This window comes from Colius striatus, chromosome 6 (assembly GCF_028858725.1).
Source record: "Colius striatus isolate bColStr4 chromosome 6, bColStr4.1.hap1, whole genome shotgun sequence".
NCBI classification, from domain to species: domain Eukaryota; kingdom Metazoa; phylum Chordata; class Aves; order Coliiformes; family Coliidae; genus Colius; species Colius striatus.
The window spans coordinates 180,593-199,334 of NC_084764.1; the positions used below are offsets into that span (position 1 = coordinate 180,593).

The 18,742-nt window shown below is 40.9% G+C and overlaps 1 protein-coding gene across 6 annotated transcripts in view; it reads left to right on the forward strand.

Annotated features, from left to right (window-relative positions):
* Positions 1 to 18,742, forward strand: part of ZFYVE26 (zinc finger FYVE-type containing 26) — a 49,185-nt gene that overhangs the window by 16,512 nt on the left and 13,931 nt on the right. For 5 of the 6 annotated variants that reach the window (XM_061997848.1, XM_061997847.1, XM_061997843.1 and 2 more), the window contains exons 19-34: positions 854 to 1,081; positions 2,440 to 2,545; positions 3,346 to 4,085; positions 4,630 to 4,826; positions 5,701 to 5,805; positions 6,354 to 6,476; positions 7,184 to 7,360; positions 8,470 to 8,716; positions 9,797 to 9,895; positions 11,680 to 11,837; positions 12,766 to 12,929; positions 14,214 to 14,242; positions 16,193 to 16,314; positions 16,406 to 16,626; positions 17,231 to 17,378; positions 18,433 to 18,642. In XM_061997848.1, coding sequence (XP_061853832.1) covers positions 854 to 1,081; positions 2,440 to 2,545; positions 3,346 to 4,085; positions 4,630 to 4,826; positions 5,701 to 5,805; positions 6,354 to 6,476; positions 7,184 to 7,360; positions 8,470 to 8,716; positions 9,797 to 9,895; positions 11,680 to 11,837; positions 12,766 to 12,929; positions 14,214 to 14,242; positions 16,193 to 16,314; positions 16,406 to 16,626; positions 17,231 to 17,378; positions 18,433 to 18,642 — 3,074 coding nt within the window. The remainder of the gene's footprint in view (positions 1 to 853; positions 1,082 to 2,439; positions 2,546 to 3,345; positions 4,086 to 4,629; positions 4,827 to 5,700; positions 5,806 to 6,353; positions 6,477 to 7,183; positions 7,361 to 8,469; positions 8,717 to 9,796; positions 9,896 to 11,679; positions 11,838 to 12,765; positions 12,930 to 14,213; positions 14,243 to 16,192; positions 16,315 to 16,405; positions 16,627 to 17,230; positions 17,379 to 18,432; positions 18,643 to 18,742) is intronic. The other variant, XM_061997846.1, reaches the window with a different exon arrangement.

The following is an 18,742-nucleotide window of genomic DNA, read 5'->3' on the forward strand; positions in this document are numbered from 1 at the left end:
TCCTGTCCTGCTAACTGTGAATCTAGTAGTAGTGCTCTGACATATGCATAAATATACATTTCAAAAATCATAAACACAAAGTGTAAAATTGATCTGTAATTCTTATATTCTAAGCATTTCTTTTCAGAGCTAAAATTGTGAACTTGCCAGAGAAGAAAGTTGAGGTTATAATTTCTCTTACCTTTCTTCAGTGCTAACCAGGACTTGTTTAAGTGCGTTTTAATCTGACAACATACAGATAATAAAGTGTATCCTTACTGCTGTGTTGTTTTTTTTTTTTTACAAAAGGGAGATAAATGTACTAAACTATTAGAACAATACCTTCCCATTTTCATAGCTCTATCATAAAACTTCTTGTCTTTTCCTGAGGTCTTCTTGTTAGAGCTCTTTTCATTACAAAGCACTAGAGTGTTTTCTTAGGCTTTTTTTTCCCCGCCATTCGCCAAATTATAAATGGTGTGCACGTGTTTACAGATATTTTTCTGAACAATGAGCAAAACATTTGGGAGAACTCTGAGCGCTAAATGTTAAGGAGCAAAAGGACTTAACATCTGTGTTTTAGAATAAGCTTATGTGTTAATGACACACAACTAGATATATTTTAGATCTGTCTCAGTGTGTTATTTCTGACTTGTTAGGAACATGGGTACCAATTTAGATAGACCACTGATTTGTCCTGCTGTGAAAGTTTCTCTTGCTTTCAATAAAATTATAATGCCCAGACTGACATCTGTAATTGCAGAGCAGAAATGACGTTAAAGCATTTCTTCCTCACTTCTATGCTCCACCTCCTTCCCTTATGGCATTTGATACTTAATTGATTCTTGGATGTATGTTTGTTCTCTGAAACCAGACTCTAAAGGAAGCCTGCTTAGCACCTTGGTGGAAGAGGCCTCTCTCAAACCAACGGAGCTGGAGAAGCACCTGATTTGGAATCAAACACAGATCCTGCTGAGAACACTTGACCAACACGTCCAGACTCTGCTAGAGAGCAACACACGGACAAATTTTGTGAAGATCGTCTTTGAATATATCACTACACTGGCTGCTGTTGTGTTACGAAGCCTGAATGCAGAGCTGGGTAAGTGACTTCTGTTGGAATGTCTGAGCCTAAGTGAGGATACTCAGGCTGTGTAGTCTGGCCTGAATCTGGACAGTAGTTATTAGAAAACGGTTTGTTCTCAAATGTGCCTACTACCTGTGTGCAGTGAGATCTCTTGATTTCCACTGGTTATTGCACTGCTTTTTCAATTGTATTTCTCAACACCAGACTTAAGGTAAAATTATCTGATTGCAGTAGGAAAACAAGAACAGAAATGTTAACTACTGACTTAGATTCTGCAGTTGATTAAGAGTAAACAAACAACCCTTGGCCTTCAGAAATTCTGATCACTACCCTGTAAGATGAGATCAAGTAGATCAGCATGCTGAGTACTTCACAGCTCCCTTTGAGGCAACCAGTGTCCTGCTGTTCTGCAGGGATAAGAGGAGAGTGTGTAGGAGGCTATGCAGAGGTAGCCAGGCAGATTTTCTTCATGAAAAATCAGCAGATGATGGTAGTCCATGAAAAGAAATGCACCATCAGCACATAAAGCTGTCAGAAAAACAAAACAGTTCACTGTGCTAGAGGAAAAATGCTTGTTAGTTTTTTAAGGTTGACACGGAGCTGCACTAATGTAAAATAGCACAGCACTGACTTCTGAGAATATCTTCCAAGAGGATAACAAAGGACCAAGATCTGGTTTTAGACACACTTGTTCAGCTCAGGTCACTACCATGCATAACTTCTGTTATGGGCATGATTCAGTCCTCATTGACTAACTGCCAAAGCCAAAAAACCACACAGTATTTTCAGGTTGAGTGGATTCTGGAGAAGTTTTATTATATTGGGAAATATAATAAAATTCTGTAGTAATTCTGTATAATTCTTTAGTGGTTTACAAAGGCTTTTCTGCAATACTGGCCAGGATTTCACACCTTTTATAAAAGTAGCTGTGTGTCTGGGAGTTTCCTCTGTCTACTCACTTTGACTTGAATAGAGCATGAGTTTACCAGTCTATGTGCAGACTCACGAGAAGCTGGTGCTGCATATTTTCTTTCTCTCACCACAAATACATGTTTTGGTGAAGTTTGAAGTAAAATTGCTGAACTGTTTGAACCCAGATCTCACTTAAAGGCCAAAGACTCTCCACTCTTATTTGTTTTGATTATAGGTCCAGTAACGTGAGCCAGGGTTGCCAAGTTTGAGGCACATCATAATAGCTTGCAATTTACTCTGGATTTCATCACAGTAATGTGAGTGTAGATCACTGAATTTAGTCAAAGAGATTTCAGACTCAAGCTCTTAATATTTGTGTTCCTAAAATAAGACCTGATTGGTATTTTCAACTAATGTTTGTAATATAATAATATAATGTTCTGACTGGGTTTTTTTTAAAGATGGATCTACAGAAGTGAAAGTGGGGAATCCTTTCATATTGTTACAGCAGAGTCCATCTCAGCTGCTCTCCCAGCTTGTGTTTGAGAGACAAGTTCATCCTGACAGGTTGGTGCTTTTCAGATTGTATACTTGACTAGGCTACTTTGGTGTTGATGACTTTGGACCTCACTCAGGATTAAATTCTTCCCTGGGTACTTAGTACAGGTAGTAAAGCCTACTGTGTCCCAACAGCTGATTGCTTATTGCTGCAAGTATTGGGTGCAGGGAGCACCTTAATCAGTGTCTTCTCTGCCAACCTAAAGATTATTGATAGGGAAACCTATGACTTCATACTTTCAGCAATTACTGTCTGTTGTGAAGAGAGAGTGTATTTAAATGGATTTTTTTTTCTTAACTGAATGTGTGATAATTCATAGTAGTGGACTTCAGCTTAGCAATGTAACAAAACATAGGCCAGCAGGACTTCTTAAGAATACCACTGGGCATGGCTCTTGCCCTGGTCAGTGGACCAGCTGGGTAATCTAAGATCTTCCACCACAAATTACTAAGTTAAGCTGGGATAGAAAGTGTCTGATTTGACAGAAAAGCTCAGGTGAGCCATATAAATAAGTGAGCAGTAATGATGAACCACGTTAATGTGTCGCGTTTAGGTAAAAGTCTGTTCGGTGAGTAACTTCGTTTCTTTAAAGGAATGGCATCAGAAGCTCTGATGTTATTGGTGTTGTGCTGTACACATTGTTTTTCATACTGAGCAAACAAAGGATATGTACTCTTCCCCTGTATGTTCATGTGAAGAATATTAGGGGGCTTGTGTTCAAAGATTATTTGAAGATCTATGAGAATGTGTAATTGTAAAGTACTTTTTATATGTGTTGGGTAAGCTGGTTCTGTTTTCAATCCTGCAGGCTTTCTTCTCTCTTGGCTAAAGAAGAGTTGAACTTGAATGTACAGCAAGTCATTGTTAACTGTTGCTGTGAAGCACTGTCCTTGTCCAGTGCAAGGCAAAAGAGACAGGCAAAGTCTCTTCTGATCAACATCAGCAACTTAGCACACCAGTGTGCCTCCCACTGTCTGCCAGATGTTGAAATACCTGTTCACAGTTGTGCACTGCCCTCTGAGGATATCTCCACCCAGGTTCCATCTTCTGTGAATGAGTTGAGCCAGCACACACTCACTGCCACCTCCCTGGACTTCTTAAAGTCTCAGTCAAAGCTAATGGCCACAGTGGCATGTCTCAGTGCATCTAACATACAGAAAACTCCCAAATCCAGTCTATCTTGGATGGAATTTCGGGGCAAACGGGAGGTGCCCATAGGTTTGGAACAGATTTCCAAGGAGTGTGAGGCATTGTTGAAAGAGTTCCCAATATTGGAACGATTTGTTCTTGCTATGTTTGAGCCACTTCAGAATCAGCAAGAAGAAGGTAGCAGTTTGGCTACTGTCTTTTCTGGCAAGACATACATATCTCTGGTTCTTCTAGGACTGCATTCCCCTACAGCTGTTAAAGTACTAATGGGAGTCTTTGAAAAAGCTCTTGCTGCAAAGGACTGGGACAGAGCTCTGAAGGTCTTGGATCTGTACAGTCAGGATGTGGAGGAACTGGTCAGTGTGAAGGATGCTGTGCTGAGCTGTGCAACAGCTGAAGGTAAGAAGAATTAAGTCAGAGTTTTTGTCTTCATCTTTTTTATTAATGAAGAAAACAGCCTGGATCAGGATGTGGAAACTAAAGTTGTGGTCCTTGGTCACATCTGAAGACAGAAATGGATCCCTTCCTCCGTCCTAAATTTGCTTTGATAGTGTGGTTTCTGTTTTGCAAATGTGCAGATACCGACCAATTCAGTGCAAGAGGACTGGGATGAATCTGTGGTGTCATTTTTATGTCACGAGGTGAATACGTCAGGAGACAATCATAGTGTAGTTAATGGGAATCTTTCAGAGCAGTGTCGTTGTCGTATATGGATGATATTTCCTTTGAAACTCTTGCCTTTTGGAATCCAAAGATAGTAGGAATTCCATGCTAGCTTTTGGCTACTTCCTGAGACTCTGCTACTTGGTTTGAGTATCACACAGGTTGTTTTCAGCACTATGTGCTGTTTCTTTTGCTGAACATGATTCAGTGAGGAGGAGGATTTATTGTTTTTAATTTTCCAGACACTGAGTTTCAAACTATTGTTTTGTTTCCTCCACAGATAGGCATGGTTGGCAGCACTTGTTCCCAGTACAAAATGCAGCGTTGAGAAGTAGGCTGGCCCTGCACTGTCTGGAGAAATGGCCCCTTGATGCCTGTTTGGAAATCCTGGCTTACTGCATCTCTGATTTGGGTGTAACTGATGAACTAAAAGCCAGTTTGCAGAGCAGGAAGAAAGAACTTCAGATTTATCAAAAGGTACAGAGTCATTCTTTGAGTAACCAGCAAGATGAAATAAGCAGCAGGGAGCAAATACACTTGCCCTTTGAAAAAAGTTTTAGCCCCTGGTTCTTTTTTGATCATCAGAGCTTTTCAAATCTTTCATCCAAAATAGTTCACGTGTTTTCAGTCCTATAGTATCCAGTTAACACTCTGCTTCCATCCTTCATAACTTTCCCACTCTCCTACTAGCATTCAAGTCTGCAAACATGATTAGACATCAGCGTCTGTGTGAGGCCACTTTTTTGCAAAGGATTTGTTTTCCCACTGAATACAAATACTAAAGCCTCTGGAGGCTTTCTGTGGCAAGTTTATAAGCTGTAGAAGTGTAGATGTACTTAGACATGGTGCAGTGTGTTGGTACTGCAGTTAGTTCTTCTAACTGCAGGGTAGCGCAAGTGCTACGTCAAGTCAGACTAGCTGGCCTGGAGTTCAGCACAGACTGAAAAGCCAAACAGAGCAAAAACCAGGCATCATATATTCCTGCTGGGATCTGTCTGGTGGCTGTTCTGCTAACTGACAGTTATCTCATTTGTCTCTGTTAGTGCCAGCAATGTCTTCGTTATACGTATTCTTACTCATCCATAGTTATTGCCATGTAGTCTTTTAAAAAGTTCCCTTATAAGCACGCTTTGTAGACTGGTACCTCTGAGAAAATTGCATAGTCTTTTGTGGAGTGTAAATGCATTGCATAATCCTAGACAGGGGCTAGTGGTAAATGTGGGTCTCTTTTTTTGACTTTTTTCTTTGTACTAAGCAGCTTTTGATGTGATTAGGTCAGCTGTCTTCCTAGACTTGATTGTTGTAGATAAACCTTTTAAAACTGATGTTACCTTAATACCGACTTTTTCAGATTTTGAATGTGCAAAATGAACCATTGTGGAATGACTGGCAGGATCTGAAAAAAGCCTGCACCGATGACCCCCAGGCCGTCATGAATATAATTCTGAAAGCAAAGGTTAGGCATCATCACGTCAGTTTGGCTGAATTAGAATGCATTAAACTTTGAATACATAAATTTGTTGAAACAGCATCTTGAGACACCAGTCAATTAAGATTGTCTTGGGAGGAAGGATTTCTTTACTCAGTTCTGTGCTACAGAAACTAATACAGATCTGTGTTTAATGTCAAGATTTACATGTAGCTGATAAATTCTGAAGACTTCTGTAGTGTGGCTTTTGGCATAATATGGGCTTGGTTATTATATAAGTAGTGACACGGTATATCTGTCTGGCTTCAAAAGTCTCTATAAAAAGCCAGCTTGCTTACTGTGAGATGAGAACGTATTCTCAATGCAGACTGTGGCACCTGACAAAACTATCATCATCTTCCCCTTGTCAGTGTATTTATTTACTTTTTGCATATGGGAGAACAGTCTAAGCTGCAGAATTTCGTGAAGTTGGTGAGAAGAAGTTGGTGAAGTTTGGGAGAGACAACTGTATCAGAGAGGGTAGAGTTTTTGTTCTTTTATATTTACTTTTATTTATTTATTTGCTTGTTCTTTAGGATTATGAGCTCTGTGAGGAATGGGCACGTTTGTATCCAGTCCCAAGAGAAGACTTGATTAACCTTCATCGTGAGCACCTTCTCCACCTACTGGAGATGGGACATGTGGAAAAAGCATTGCAGGTAAGACTAGGACTCTTTCAGCCTTACATCCACAGGGCAAATAAGTTGAGAATTGTTCTCTCTGCCTTCCTTGTGTGCTTTTCTTATGGCTGGTTTGGTTCCTTCCTAAGAGGTACTGTTTTCTTATGTGGTTTTCCCTTGTTCCTTAAGTGCAAATCCACTTTGGCAACCTAGGAGCATAAGTGTCACTTACATGGACATTCAAGGCACCTTTTATTTGAACAAACAAAATGAAGAGGTTCTATGCTGCTTATGCAGAAGAATCAGAAGTAAAACTAACAGGAATTGGTCGGTTGGGCTTCAGTGTCCAAATTCTCAAAGTGTGAATTCTTCTCATTTTAGTAGTTACGAAGCTGTTACTAATAACAGAGAGCTCAAAATAAAGTGCAGGCTCTTCCAGATTATGGAGTTTTGAAAATACTCTGGAAGCAAAGTGGGGACTTCTGATCATGCCACCTTCTATCCCATTCCTTGCTTAATTTTTTGCTTACTTTAATTTAAAAAATCATTAGATTAATAAATGGAGCACACAGGCAGTCAGTAGACTATAAGTGGATTATTCAAATCATCCATCCTTATATGTGCAAGAGACTTGGAAGTTAATTTGCTTGCTGGACCATTGTAGGGCAATAATCTGTCGTGGACTGCCCATTATAAAGACTACTTCCAGGAATGTAGTAGGGATTCACTGTATTTTGTGTTTGTAGCTTTTACAAAGAGTTGAAGACCCTGGTATTTGCCTTGCCATCAGTGAACAGTGCCTTGACCAGCATCCAAACTTGGCAGCTTCCCACTTCTTGGCTGATTACCTCACAGCTCACTTCTATGCGAGTCTGACAACGGCACGTTGCAAAGAAATCCAGGCACTCTACATAGGATCAAAGGTGAGTAAAGCTCCTGCAGTGTGGGATTGATTAATGGGAATACATAAATACGTAAGTGGGTTTATAGCAAATAATGTATGTCAAGTCTGTAGATTTTGCCAGAGCATTCTCACCATATCGGGTCTAAGATCCTGAGTCTCAGGATCCAAAGGAAAGGTAGAGGTGTCCTAAAGTTTCTCTTCTTCTTCTCTGCCTTTGCAGTTCCTATGTTATGAGGTGCTTGTAGCTCCCAGTATGAACAGAGCAGGCTTCTGTTTGAACTGGAAGGAATGTGGTGTTTTATCAGGACAGTTGCTATCCTTGCCACAAGTGGAAAAGAAAGCATCCTCATCTTACTCTCTGTGTCAGTAACACCGCCTGTATGTATGGTGGTCTTTGGCACTCACATGGCATGTTTCCCCCAGGTTCCTCACAAAGGTACACAGCATCACTCCTTTTTGGATGACTGTTGCCTTTAGCAGAAGTCACACAGGTTCTGTGCTCAGCCTGGGAACAGATGCAGGAACCAGTGATTACCTTAGCTGAATTCATTATATGTATGCAAAATGCAGGGGTTTTAGGAATGTATGTTTTGTTACAGGACTACAAATAGAGCTTGCTCCAGTGTGTGCCACAACAGTATTTTGCTGGGCTTCGTGTTTCTTTGCTTGTCTACTCTGAGCACACAATTTAATTTGGCAAGTGTCCATGTGACGTCCTTTTTCAAGACAACTGCTCTTATTTTCTGCTCTTGATGTTTCCTCAAATGACAGGAGGATAAGGATTGGGCTAATGTTCTTTTTATAAGCTTATTTTAATAAGAGAATATGCTTTACCCTGCTACACTACTACAGGGTCCCAAAATCCTTTCCACTCTTCAGCTGCCTCTGAAATCAGTCAGTGTTTTATAGAATGGGAAAGTGGAAGCTAAGTAATTCCTGCAAATCCCCTCAGTAATTCTGTAACACAAGTAGGAACAGATCTGAAAAGTCCCACCTCCATTTTTTGGCCTCTGTATGTTAATCTAGTCTCTGCACAAGCTGTTGTGATAGTTTCTTTAATCTCACAGAAGTACAGGTTTGAAGGTGTATAATTTTAACATAAGCTTTTTTTTTTCCCTTGTGTCTCAGATGCTGCTGACTCTGCCTGAGCTCTCCCGTGTTAACTACTTCCACCTCTCCTCCAGGCCACTGCTCATGCTGGAACAGCTCCTAATGAATATGAAGGTGGACTGGGTAGCTGTTGCTGTGCAGACACTGCACCAGCTCTTAGCTGGACAGGAGATTGGTTTTACGGTAGAAGATATTGACAATTTGCTCTCCAAGTATGCAGAAAAAGCTCTCAACGTCCCGTTTGCATTAAAGGAAAAGAGATCAGGTGACTTTTCATGAGAGGGCTGTTTTTCAGTTGGGAAAGAGGAACCAATTTTCCCCCAGAATCACTTTATCAATTGTGCCATAACACTTTTAGATGTGTGCCTCCAGTCTCCCTCTAGTCCAGAACATGTTCTTGAACTCTTTGCCTTTCTTGTAAACTGAAATTCTCAATGACAGCTGCTTTAAAAGTTTATTGAACTTTCCTCTGTTCCTCCTTTTTGGGGTTTCTTTTCTTACATAATATTGTTCAATTTGATTTCATTCCCATTTAGCACAAAGTGACTGACGACTTAAGTAGTTCTCAAACACATAGCCAGCTGCAGCTTCCCCCAGATAGATTCCATATTCTTACCTTCCACTGCAGTCCTGCTCCTTTTTTATGCTGTAAAAGACTTTGAAGCTGATAGTTCTGTTTCACATTCTCAGCACAGTTCTCTCTGGTTTGCCAGTCCCTTCTCCTCTGTGTTGTGTCCCGTTCTGCTGCACTCAGTCCTCTTCTTCAGCACTTTGGCGCTGGAACTGCTGAAGGTGCTGCAAACCAAGTCCACCGTCTGTGTCTGGTTGTGTCCTGCACCCATCTGTATCTATTTACATCTACAAACATCGTACCAACTTGCTTTATGCTAGTTTACAAATGTTAACTCGGTTTCATGCTTTAAAGATGCAGCTCTTGATAACATAAAGGCATCAGATAACTATCTTTTCCTGCCAAATGACTTATAACTGCAAGCATATTCCTTCCACTGTGATGTGAAGCATTTAATATTGGCCATGAGCACCTTGTGTCAACTGGTTGTTTTCACATCTGGTACTTTCTGCTGTATTATTCCCGTGCCCATCGGTAGTCCATTGCTTTGATGAGGATCCCTTTCTCTGTGTTTTAGGTCACTGCATTTTATATAGTTTTGCATGAATAGTTGTGGGCTAATTTTCATGAAAACGTAGTAATTTGTAGTTACATAACCAGCCTGTTCTGTGTTGATGTTCTTGCATACTCCTGTGAATGGATTCCTCTAAAACCAGATAGCTGTATGCCAGTATTGTTCTCTGATTTGGTTTTTTACCATTCCCTTTGTCCTAGATTCTCTGATACGTATCCAAGAAAGTCTCAATCAGGTATTGGAGAGTGAAGCACTGTCTAAATCAGGATCATCAGAGCTATCTCCTATCAGCTTTACTGGTAAAGTTAAGACTCTGGTGCCCTTTCAACCGGTTCTTGTTTGTTTTCTCCCCTCCATATGTGTGTCCCACCACTTAATTTAGGTCGCATTTTGTGCAGGTTAGTAGGTCTGTACTTTTGAGTGCTTTATGCCCAAGTAAAAGAAAGCTTAAAAGGGAGCACAAAGTGTAGGGCTTTCTTTTGATTTTTGGTTGGCACCTACAAACTGTCTGGCAGATCAGCAGAAAAGTATTCCATTCCAGACCCTACAGAATGAACAGAACATAGGAAACAGGACTACATCTGCAGGAAAAAAATAACCCAACCTCTTTGCCACAGCTGTGTTTCTAGGAGGCGAACAGTGCTGCAGGTTAACCTTTCTGTATCTTGTCTGGAAGCCCATCCTTGTGGTATTTCTCACTGTCTTCCTATTTTTTTCTCAGTAGTTTTTTCTGTTCTGGATCTTAACTTTAGTTTTACAGAAGAAGTCTCATTCATGTTGTTTTTTTTTTTTTGGTCGTTCTTTTGGTCCTTGAATTTATTTTTGTGCCAAGATCCCTCTTATGACCTGAGGGAAATAGCACACCTTGTACTGTCCAAGAGGCTCCAGTCACAGTCCTCAAGTGCAAATAAATAGAAAGAAAATAATTCAGGCCAATACAGCAAAGAAATCTGTGCCTTAAAAAGAACCACAAATCCTTTTTGTAGGATCCATTGAGCATCTAACGCAAGAGATGCACTCTTTGGAGGAAATGTGTTTGGAGAGATGCACAGTGTGTGCTCTTAGGGAATGACTAGCAAAGGATATCTTCAGACTTCCCATACTGGTGATTCCCAGTAAGTGATGGGCCTGAACTAAAGTTGCACAGTGACATCTTGATTTAAAGTTGAGGGTGTCTGAATTGTTCTGTGGTTCTGTGTCCTGAACTGAAGACGACTCTTTGCTTTACCTGCAGGAAGTGACAGCAGTGTCTTGGATTGGGCTGTGTAGCTTATCAGTTTTTCTCACAACGTTCAGCTTAATATCTGTACATTATGACAAAGCTTGAGTGCACTGCTTTCTAATGTTCCTTTGCCATCCAGCAGCTACTTGGATGAGCATGAGTTAGCTTTGTTGGAATGGAGATGCTTTTTCTTTGTTTAGTTCGGTATTTGTCAGCACAGAAGGTGGCTTGCAGGACTGCAATGATATCTTGAACTTTTTAATTAAGTTATAGTGTGACTGACTCACACCATAACCTAAAAGCCTACCTAATACTGTAAACTTGAATCACTGAGTATTTCATTGGCAAGGTCAAAGACTTAAACTTCTTGTAAAGAGGACCAGGCCAGAGAGGAATACGCCTTTGCTAGCCATACCACACCTCTCCTGAGATAACAAAGGAAAGTCTCAGTCTGCAGGAATATCAACACTAGGTATTCCTAAGATTCTGTTTTACACTATATCATTCTTTTGGTATCCATATACTGGGGTATTTTTCTTCTTTCTTTTCGAAGTCTCTGCATATGATACAAGCACAGATTTCAAAAGCTGTCTCATACTTCTCTAATTGTTATGGTAAAGGTTTGCTAGTAAGTATATACTCTTGCTTATCAATATTGGAGTACTATAAGTTTACAGTCTTACAATTTTTGCTTAAAACATACATATTTTCCTTATACAACGTTATTACTCCATGCCTGGATGAAAGATAATGGTAGTTGTCTTCAGAGCCAGAAAAGTCTTAAAGCCTCAGTAAATCTTTAGTGTGTTCAAGAGACTCCATTAAACAGCTTAAATCCCATTCCTCCTGGCTGTTTTTAAGGTGTCACCCTATCTGCAAGCCCCAGAGACAGAAGTCTGCAGCAGAATTTGTTTCCTCAAGAATTTGTGCCTCCTGAGAAGCCACCACCAAAGCAACAATGGATACCTGATGACACTGAAACGATCTGTATGGTTTGCAAAACAGAACGCTTTACCATGGTGAGGAGCAAAACCAAAGTACAACGTTCCTAGAATGCGTCCTTAATATGAACACTTGCTCACAGTCTGTTTTCTAACACACACTAGCTACTCTTGCAGGTTCATCTGCATCAGTGTAGGCTTGACAAGATTGCCAGTCCTTTGATATGTAATCATTGGTTTCTATTGAGTGTGACTTGAGGAGACTGGCAGCAGTTTATGTGCTTGCCAGAGTCCTGTGAAGTGACACAGCCTAAAGAGGAAATCTGGTCATCAGAGAGGAGACAGCCCTTGAGGTCTCAAAGTTATGTGCAATAATAGCAGTATTAATATTTCAAAAGACTGTCTACTTGACTGTGCTGGCAGGAAATAACATGAGCATATGATGATATTCTATGATCGTTCAAATTACCGATACAGAGAACGTAGCCTTTGCTATTGGTTATGCTTTTCTAAACCCCATTGTTTCATAGAGTACTTCAGCAACTGCCTTGTGCTCTAAGAGAGATGAATTTTGAGTTGTGCAGGTGTGCTGACAGTCTGTTACCTTTTATTGTTCAGAAATAGTACTGTTTTTCCAAACTACCTGTTACCTTGGAATTTGGAAATCGCTAAGATGGTGTCAGAAAGACAACCTACATCTTCCTGTTTTTCAAAGAGTTGATCTAATTAGTGCTGTGATTAAAACTGGAACAACTAAAACAGTGGCAAGTCCGAGACTGCAGCCAACATGCATTAAATGCTTGCCTCGGGGGATTTTCTTTGCTATGTCCCACCCACAAAGGAATTGTAGCAGTGCAAATCAATCATAGTATAATTCTGCCAACCCTTGTCATGCACAGTGCTTCCTGTCTTCAAGTGAAGTGAGTTTACTGATGAGTGAAAGCAGATACGGGAGGTGACTTTAGTGAATTCTTGCTGTTGCTCATCCGTGACCTCTTCTGCTCAGTTCAACAGGCGGCATCACTGCCGGCGCTGCGGCAGGCTCGTGTGCAGCTCCTGCTCCACCAAGAAGATGGCCATAGAAGCTTGCAGAGAAAATCTGTCTCGTGTATGTGATCAGTGCTACAGCTACTACAACAGAGAATATCTGCCTGACTTGATACAAGACACGTAAGTCCTTCCACTGCAGTTGTCCTCAGTTCCGTGTACACAGCAGACTACATGAATGGAATAAGAGAGGAATAAGCATTTGGGTTTATCTGGATAATATATTCTAACATCAGCTTTTTGGTCTCCAGCTGTTGGGATTTCCGGGTTTGATACGTGTGGAGATAGTCCCTCGGTTTACTGTTCACGTTAGAACCCTGGAGAGACAGGCAACAAAGGCTTTAATTCTCTAAGCATCATTAAACCTAAGAATTTCATGCTTTGATGCAAAAAACAGTCAGCACAAACTACTCCAGTGTGACCAAGTTTCTTACAGTTTACTCAGCTCCTAGATTAACGTCACACGCTGACTAGCTCTGCTGAACATATCAGTACTGTAATGTTGTTCCATAATCCCTTGATTACGAATCCTTGAATCCCTGCAGATTCAAGAACAGGTTCATGATTATATAGGCTTTGAAACTGTCCTTAATAGAAGGGACAGCTGTGATGACAGATTTTTGTGATGTGGTTGCTTTAAGCTGAGAATTGGACTCTCTGTGACCCTGCCAAGCCTATTGACAGCAGTATCGGCTGTGGCAGAATCAGCAGGCTTGGCAGGGTCACAGATAGCCAGACTTACACTTTTCAGTGCGCTCTCAGCTGCAGTTGCTCTTTTCCTAGCAAGCCTGCAGATAGCAGTACCTGCCATGGCAGTACCAGCAGCAGGCTCGCTAGGAAAAGAGGCATATTGTGCATATCTGAAAAAGAACCTCTAAAACACCAGGCAGTCACCTCTAGCTAGACGAGTTTGCAAAAGAATGGTTGCTTACACTGCCAGATTAGGTCAACAGACTGTGGCAGCTTGAATGCCACCTGTCATATTTTAGGTGCTTGAAGCGTCTGGGTTTTTTTTATGTACTTGCCCCTATTTCTGTAGCAAAACCAACTAAGTCTTAAGAGCAGAGACCCAGATGCCAAACCTTTCTTTTAGCTCTGACTAGCTCTGACTGATACTGGCTAGTTCTTCTCACTGCTTTTTTGTGATGTGTGTAACAGCAGTATTCCTACAGAATAAGAACTAATTTCTTAGTGTAGTTGAAATACAGCAATGCAGATCATAGATTTCCAGATCTTTTAGGGGGTAGAGGGAGGGCAATGGATCAGAGAGGGCCAGGAGGGAGAGATGTCAGATTTTTGCAAGCCGGTATTCTGAAATGACTGGCCATGTTGATCTCTCTTTTAAAACCATGTTTTCCCCAGTGTGCTGGAGTAGGCGTGATGTTTCTTTCTGTCATTTTATTACAGCAGAAAAGAAGATCGGGACCAGGTGGAAGGTAAGGAATGGGATAATGTTAACCTTCAAGTTTTTAAGGTGCCTGGTTAGCAGAAGAGTCAGAGATAGGAAGCTGGTATATCTAGTTGCAGCTGAAGGGTGATCGGTACTTCAGTTACTAAATATCACTGCTGTTTTTTGCATGTGCAGGCTGAAATTGAGCATTCCACACTTCTGTGAATAGAAACTGAGGTTTAGGAGAGATATCTGAGCCAATATAGCATGTACTGGATGAGGATTACAGGGAGGAACTGAAAAAAAACAACAATTGGAGAATGCACTTTGCATACTAGAAACAGTGAGAGGCTGTAGTATGAGTAGGGATTACTTAGCCCACTGCAGAGCTGTGCTAAGTAATCCTCTCTTTACAAACCATGGTAGTACAACTCTGAATACCTCTGCAGTGTGCTGTGGTGGTTGGTACCCTGCGCTGGCTGGGAGTAGCACAGGATGAGGGCCCTCATGGTTGTGTCAGGGGTTCCGTCTCCCTTGCTGATTGTGTGCGCATGGACTAGTAATTTCTCCTCAGTGCCTCAGATTCCACATATAATGTCATGACATTTCAGGAATAATAACAAAATTTAGTTGACTTTTTCTCTGCTATCTTTCCTCAGAAAGTATTTACTGTTTGTTGCTTGGTCTGGTGTTTGAGGTAATTCTGCAAAATTTTCCTACCCTGGCGTGAAATTCTGGCAGACCTAAACATAGTTGCTTGAAGTGCCTATAGCAGAAATGTGGAATGAGGTGCAAAATTTGCATCTGTGCTACAAAACAAAGGCAGTATTTTTCCTTACTTGTCCTATGTACAATGGGCTATTTGAGGTTTGGTTTTTTGCTACACATCACTGGGCCCATGTGATTCATTCATTAGGATGGAAATAAGAGCAGTGTGGAAATCCTCAGATTGGAAAGGGAAAGTGTATTATTCTGCTGAAAAGCTTACCTGATGAGACTGTGAAGAAGACTTTAAAATGTTTGCAAGCAGGTTTATTGTCATTATTCCAGGTTCCTGTTCAATTTAGAAACAGTGGGAGGGTTTTGTCCTTCACCTACCATTTCCGAGTTACTCAACACTTTAACAGTCCCTCTGTGAAATCAAGAACGGGAATTCTGACACTTCTTTTAAAAAAAAAAAGGGTTTTAATTTAATCCAGGGAAAAGAGGCAGTTGATCAAGGGAAAGAGTAGCAAATTAGCATTATTCCCCATTTCTTAGTGTTGTTGGATTTACACCAGGAACCACAATCACCAGCTGGAGCATCAAAGGGCTTTTACATTCTCAGCTGCACTCAGATGGCAGACAGTGTTTGGTTTGTAGCTACTCTGGGTTACCGATTTCAAAACAGGAATTGCTTTAATCAAAAGGAAAGAAAAAAGGTCTTTCACAGAAATTAAATTCCTTGAATCATTTCATTGAAACTCTGCAGTACTGTTTTATATAAAAACTTAAGGAGTTAGCTCGTCTTCTCCGAATCTGTGGTCTTAAACCTGCCAAACTGTAGGTTCAAATAACCTGAGTGCTAAGAAGAAGGTAAAGAGAATTAAATCCATTTACCCTTTCTTTTACATCTGTAACCCACAGATCTACTTCTCTCCTGCTCAGAAATACCTAATAACTTGTCCGAGGGAAGGCTAAAGAAGGGAGGTTGCTGTGCTTGATATCCAGTAGGATAAGAGTCGGGTAATCATTTGAAGACATGTTATCGGAGCCAATTTTTGATGAGTGGGCGTTGATAACGGTGAGAGTAAGCATAGGCATGATTTTGGCAGCCTACTGGGGAATGGAAATGTTTCTGCAGTCTGTGTGCTGCACAGGTGATGCTGGCAGGATGGCACAATGAGAGGATTACAGGTTGCTTTATGAGAGTGCAGGAATTCTCTGCATTGTGTCCTTAGCAGTTTTGTTGCTTCTTGTATGAGGATTCTACCTGGTGTTTTCCCTTTGGGTGCAGAAACTTCGAATCATGAGTACTCCTCAGTGGTGCGAGTGCCCAAGGCAACTGAGCTTGAGTGGATGTTTTCACTGAGTGAAGAGGAGAATGAAATTGTGCGCAGTGAATTTTATTATGAACAGGTGAGGTCTAGAGAGAGAGAGTCCTGTATAAGCAGTTCCCTGGAGAACTACCTCAATACTCACGTTTGTCTGTCTGTCCTCAAATTCTCAGGCTCCCAGCTCTTCCTTGTGTATTGCTATCCTTAGCTTGCACAGTGACAGCATAGTATGTGGCCACCAGCTGATAGAGCACTGCTCCAAGTTGTCCCAGGGGCTCACTAATCCTGAGGTGGATGCTGCTCTTCTTATGGACATCATGAAACAATTGCTCTTCAGTGCCAAAATGATGTTTGTAAAAGCTGGAAGGAGCCAGGATCTAGCTCTCTGTGACAGGTGATTTATCAGATGCTCACTAGGATGTATTGAGACCATTATGTTTTTTCACTGGGGAGTGAAGAGTGGGAGGATGGTTTTGTGATTGCACTGTGGACATTTTAAAAAAGAGATGTTAATAATGTAGGAGTTCAAACAGTAGAGATTCAACTAATATGACTACATAATAATTACTACGAGAATTCTCAAGAGTAGGGGGAAATGACTCACAAAGACCAGGGTAGTTTATTTCTGATATTGTATATCTGCCTTCAGTCTGCATTTCAGTATAGGATTTTAAACATGCACTTCTGAGAATGTGCATTTTACACTTTCCTCAAGTTTTGTCCTACACAGCTTGAGATGGCAAGTGTAATATCTACATTTCACATGTACTGGTTTTATTTGGTAACATATAGCTGCTCTCTGCAATCAGCATCTGCCAGTGTTCTGCTGAACGTGGCAAAAAACCCAATAAAAATAGTCTGGTATGATGAAAAGAAAAACCTGTTGTCCTGGTGATTAGAAACCACTGTTCAAAGAGTTGTCATTGACGTAGAGCTCTTTAAGTGTCTGATAATAGTGAAAGTGTATGTATTTTTTTAACCTCTTTGTCTTCTCATAGCTATATCAGCAAAGTGGATGTGTTGAATATTTTGGTTGCTGCTGCCTACCGTCCAATACCATCTTTGGATCAGATTCTTCTCCCTGCAGCAGTAACAAGATTAAGAAATAGACTTCTGGAAGCAGAGTACTATCAACTAGCTATAGAGGTAATGGCAGTGGAGGGATGTCAGTGTTAATGATGCTTTTGGCTTTCTTCTTTCTGAGTTCAGATGGATGTGGTGTGCAAAATGGACAATATTTAAATAGCTAAAAGATGGGATTAAGTTTTTAAACAAGGAAGAAATAATGTTCTGAACAGCAGAAAAGAAGTCCTTTTGCTGTAAAGGAGGCTGCTGAAGGGAAGGGAGGGGCCTTGTTTCCACATACAGTTAAAATTGAAACAGACTAACTGTGAGAGTCATTAAATGAAGGAATCTTGCATCCAGTAGGAGGGCTGAGGCACCCTTTGAGGCAGGACTGTATCTCAAGTTTGATGTTTGATTTCATCTGCCTGTAATCCCACAGCAAATGTTAGTAAGGCACTTTTCCCAAGCGTTTATTTGGAAATCAGCAATGGTGGCAAATAACAGAGCTCATCTGATGTGGTTTGTCATTTTCTGCCTTCCTCCTGCTCCTAGGGTTTCTTAAGCCTCTGTTTTATGGCATTGCAGTTTAAGAACAACAGGGTTTTGATACTGCAAACAGGGTTAGGTTTTTAAGGGATAATAAAAAGCAGGAATAGATGAGCTATTTGAATAAAAATTGTTCACCTTTAGGGACAGCTGGTCTACTAAAGAAAGTCAGAAATAAATTTGATCAGCAAAATTATGTGAAATAAAAAATATCCTGGTGGTTCTTGAAGCATGTTCTTCAGGAGTTTAAACTACAAACCTGGTGAATTCTGCTCTCTAAAAACCACGTGGTTTAGAAAATCAGATGTGAAAGTTTCCAGAGTTTAAAGCTGCTGAGCTGAAATCCCTAGATCAATAGTTGCTCAACCTTGTACAGTAAAAAAGATGTCCTTATGCTGAGATCCCAGGTGTTTCCACAGTTGGCATTTTGTGACAGTGGTACAGAAATAATCCACGTGGAGTTTTCATGTTTTAGTTTGATTTTAGTGGAAATGTGCCCTAGGAATTGCAGCCTGAGTAATAAGCCAGTTTTTCCTTTTTTCTGTACCAGGACTGTGTCGTGATATTAACAAGTGATTTTTGAATTCAGGTTTCTACAAAATCTGGGTTGGATCCAGGTGGAGCATGGCATGCCTGGGGCATGGCTTGCCTTAAAGCTGGAAACTTAAGTTCAGCAAGAGAGAAGTTTAACCGATGTTTAAAGCCCCCCATGGACCTAAACCAGCTGAACCACGGTTCCAGGCTGGTCCAGGAGGTGATACAGTACCTGGAGTCCACAGTGAAGCCCGTACTCATTGCAGTAAGTCTTCTGTTCTCTCTGCTCTGAAGGGCTATAGCAAAGCCAAGAGATGATGTTTTCATACACACAGCAATCCACATTGCAGTGTCAGGTAATAGGG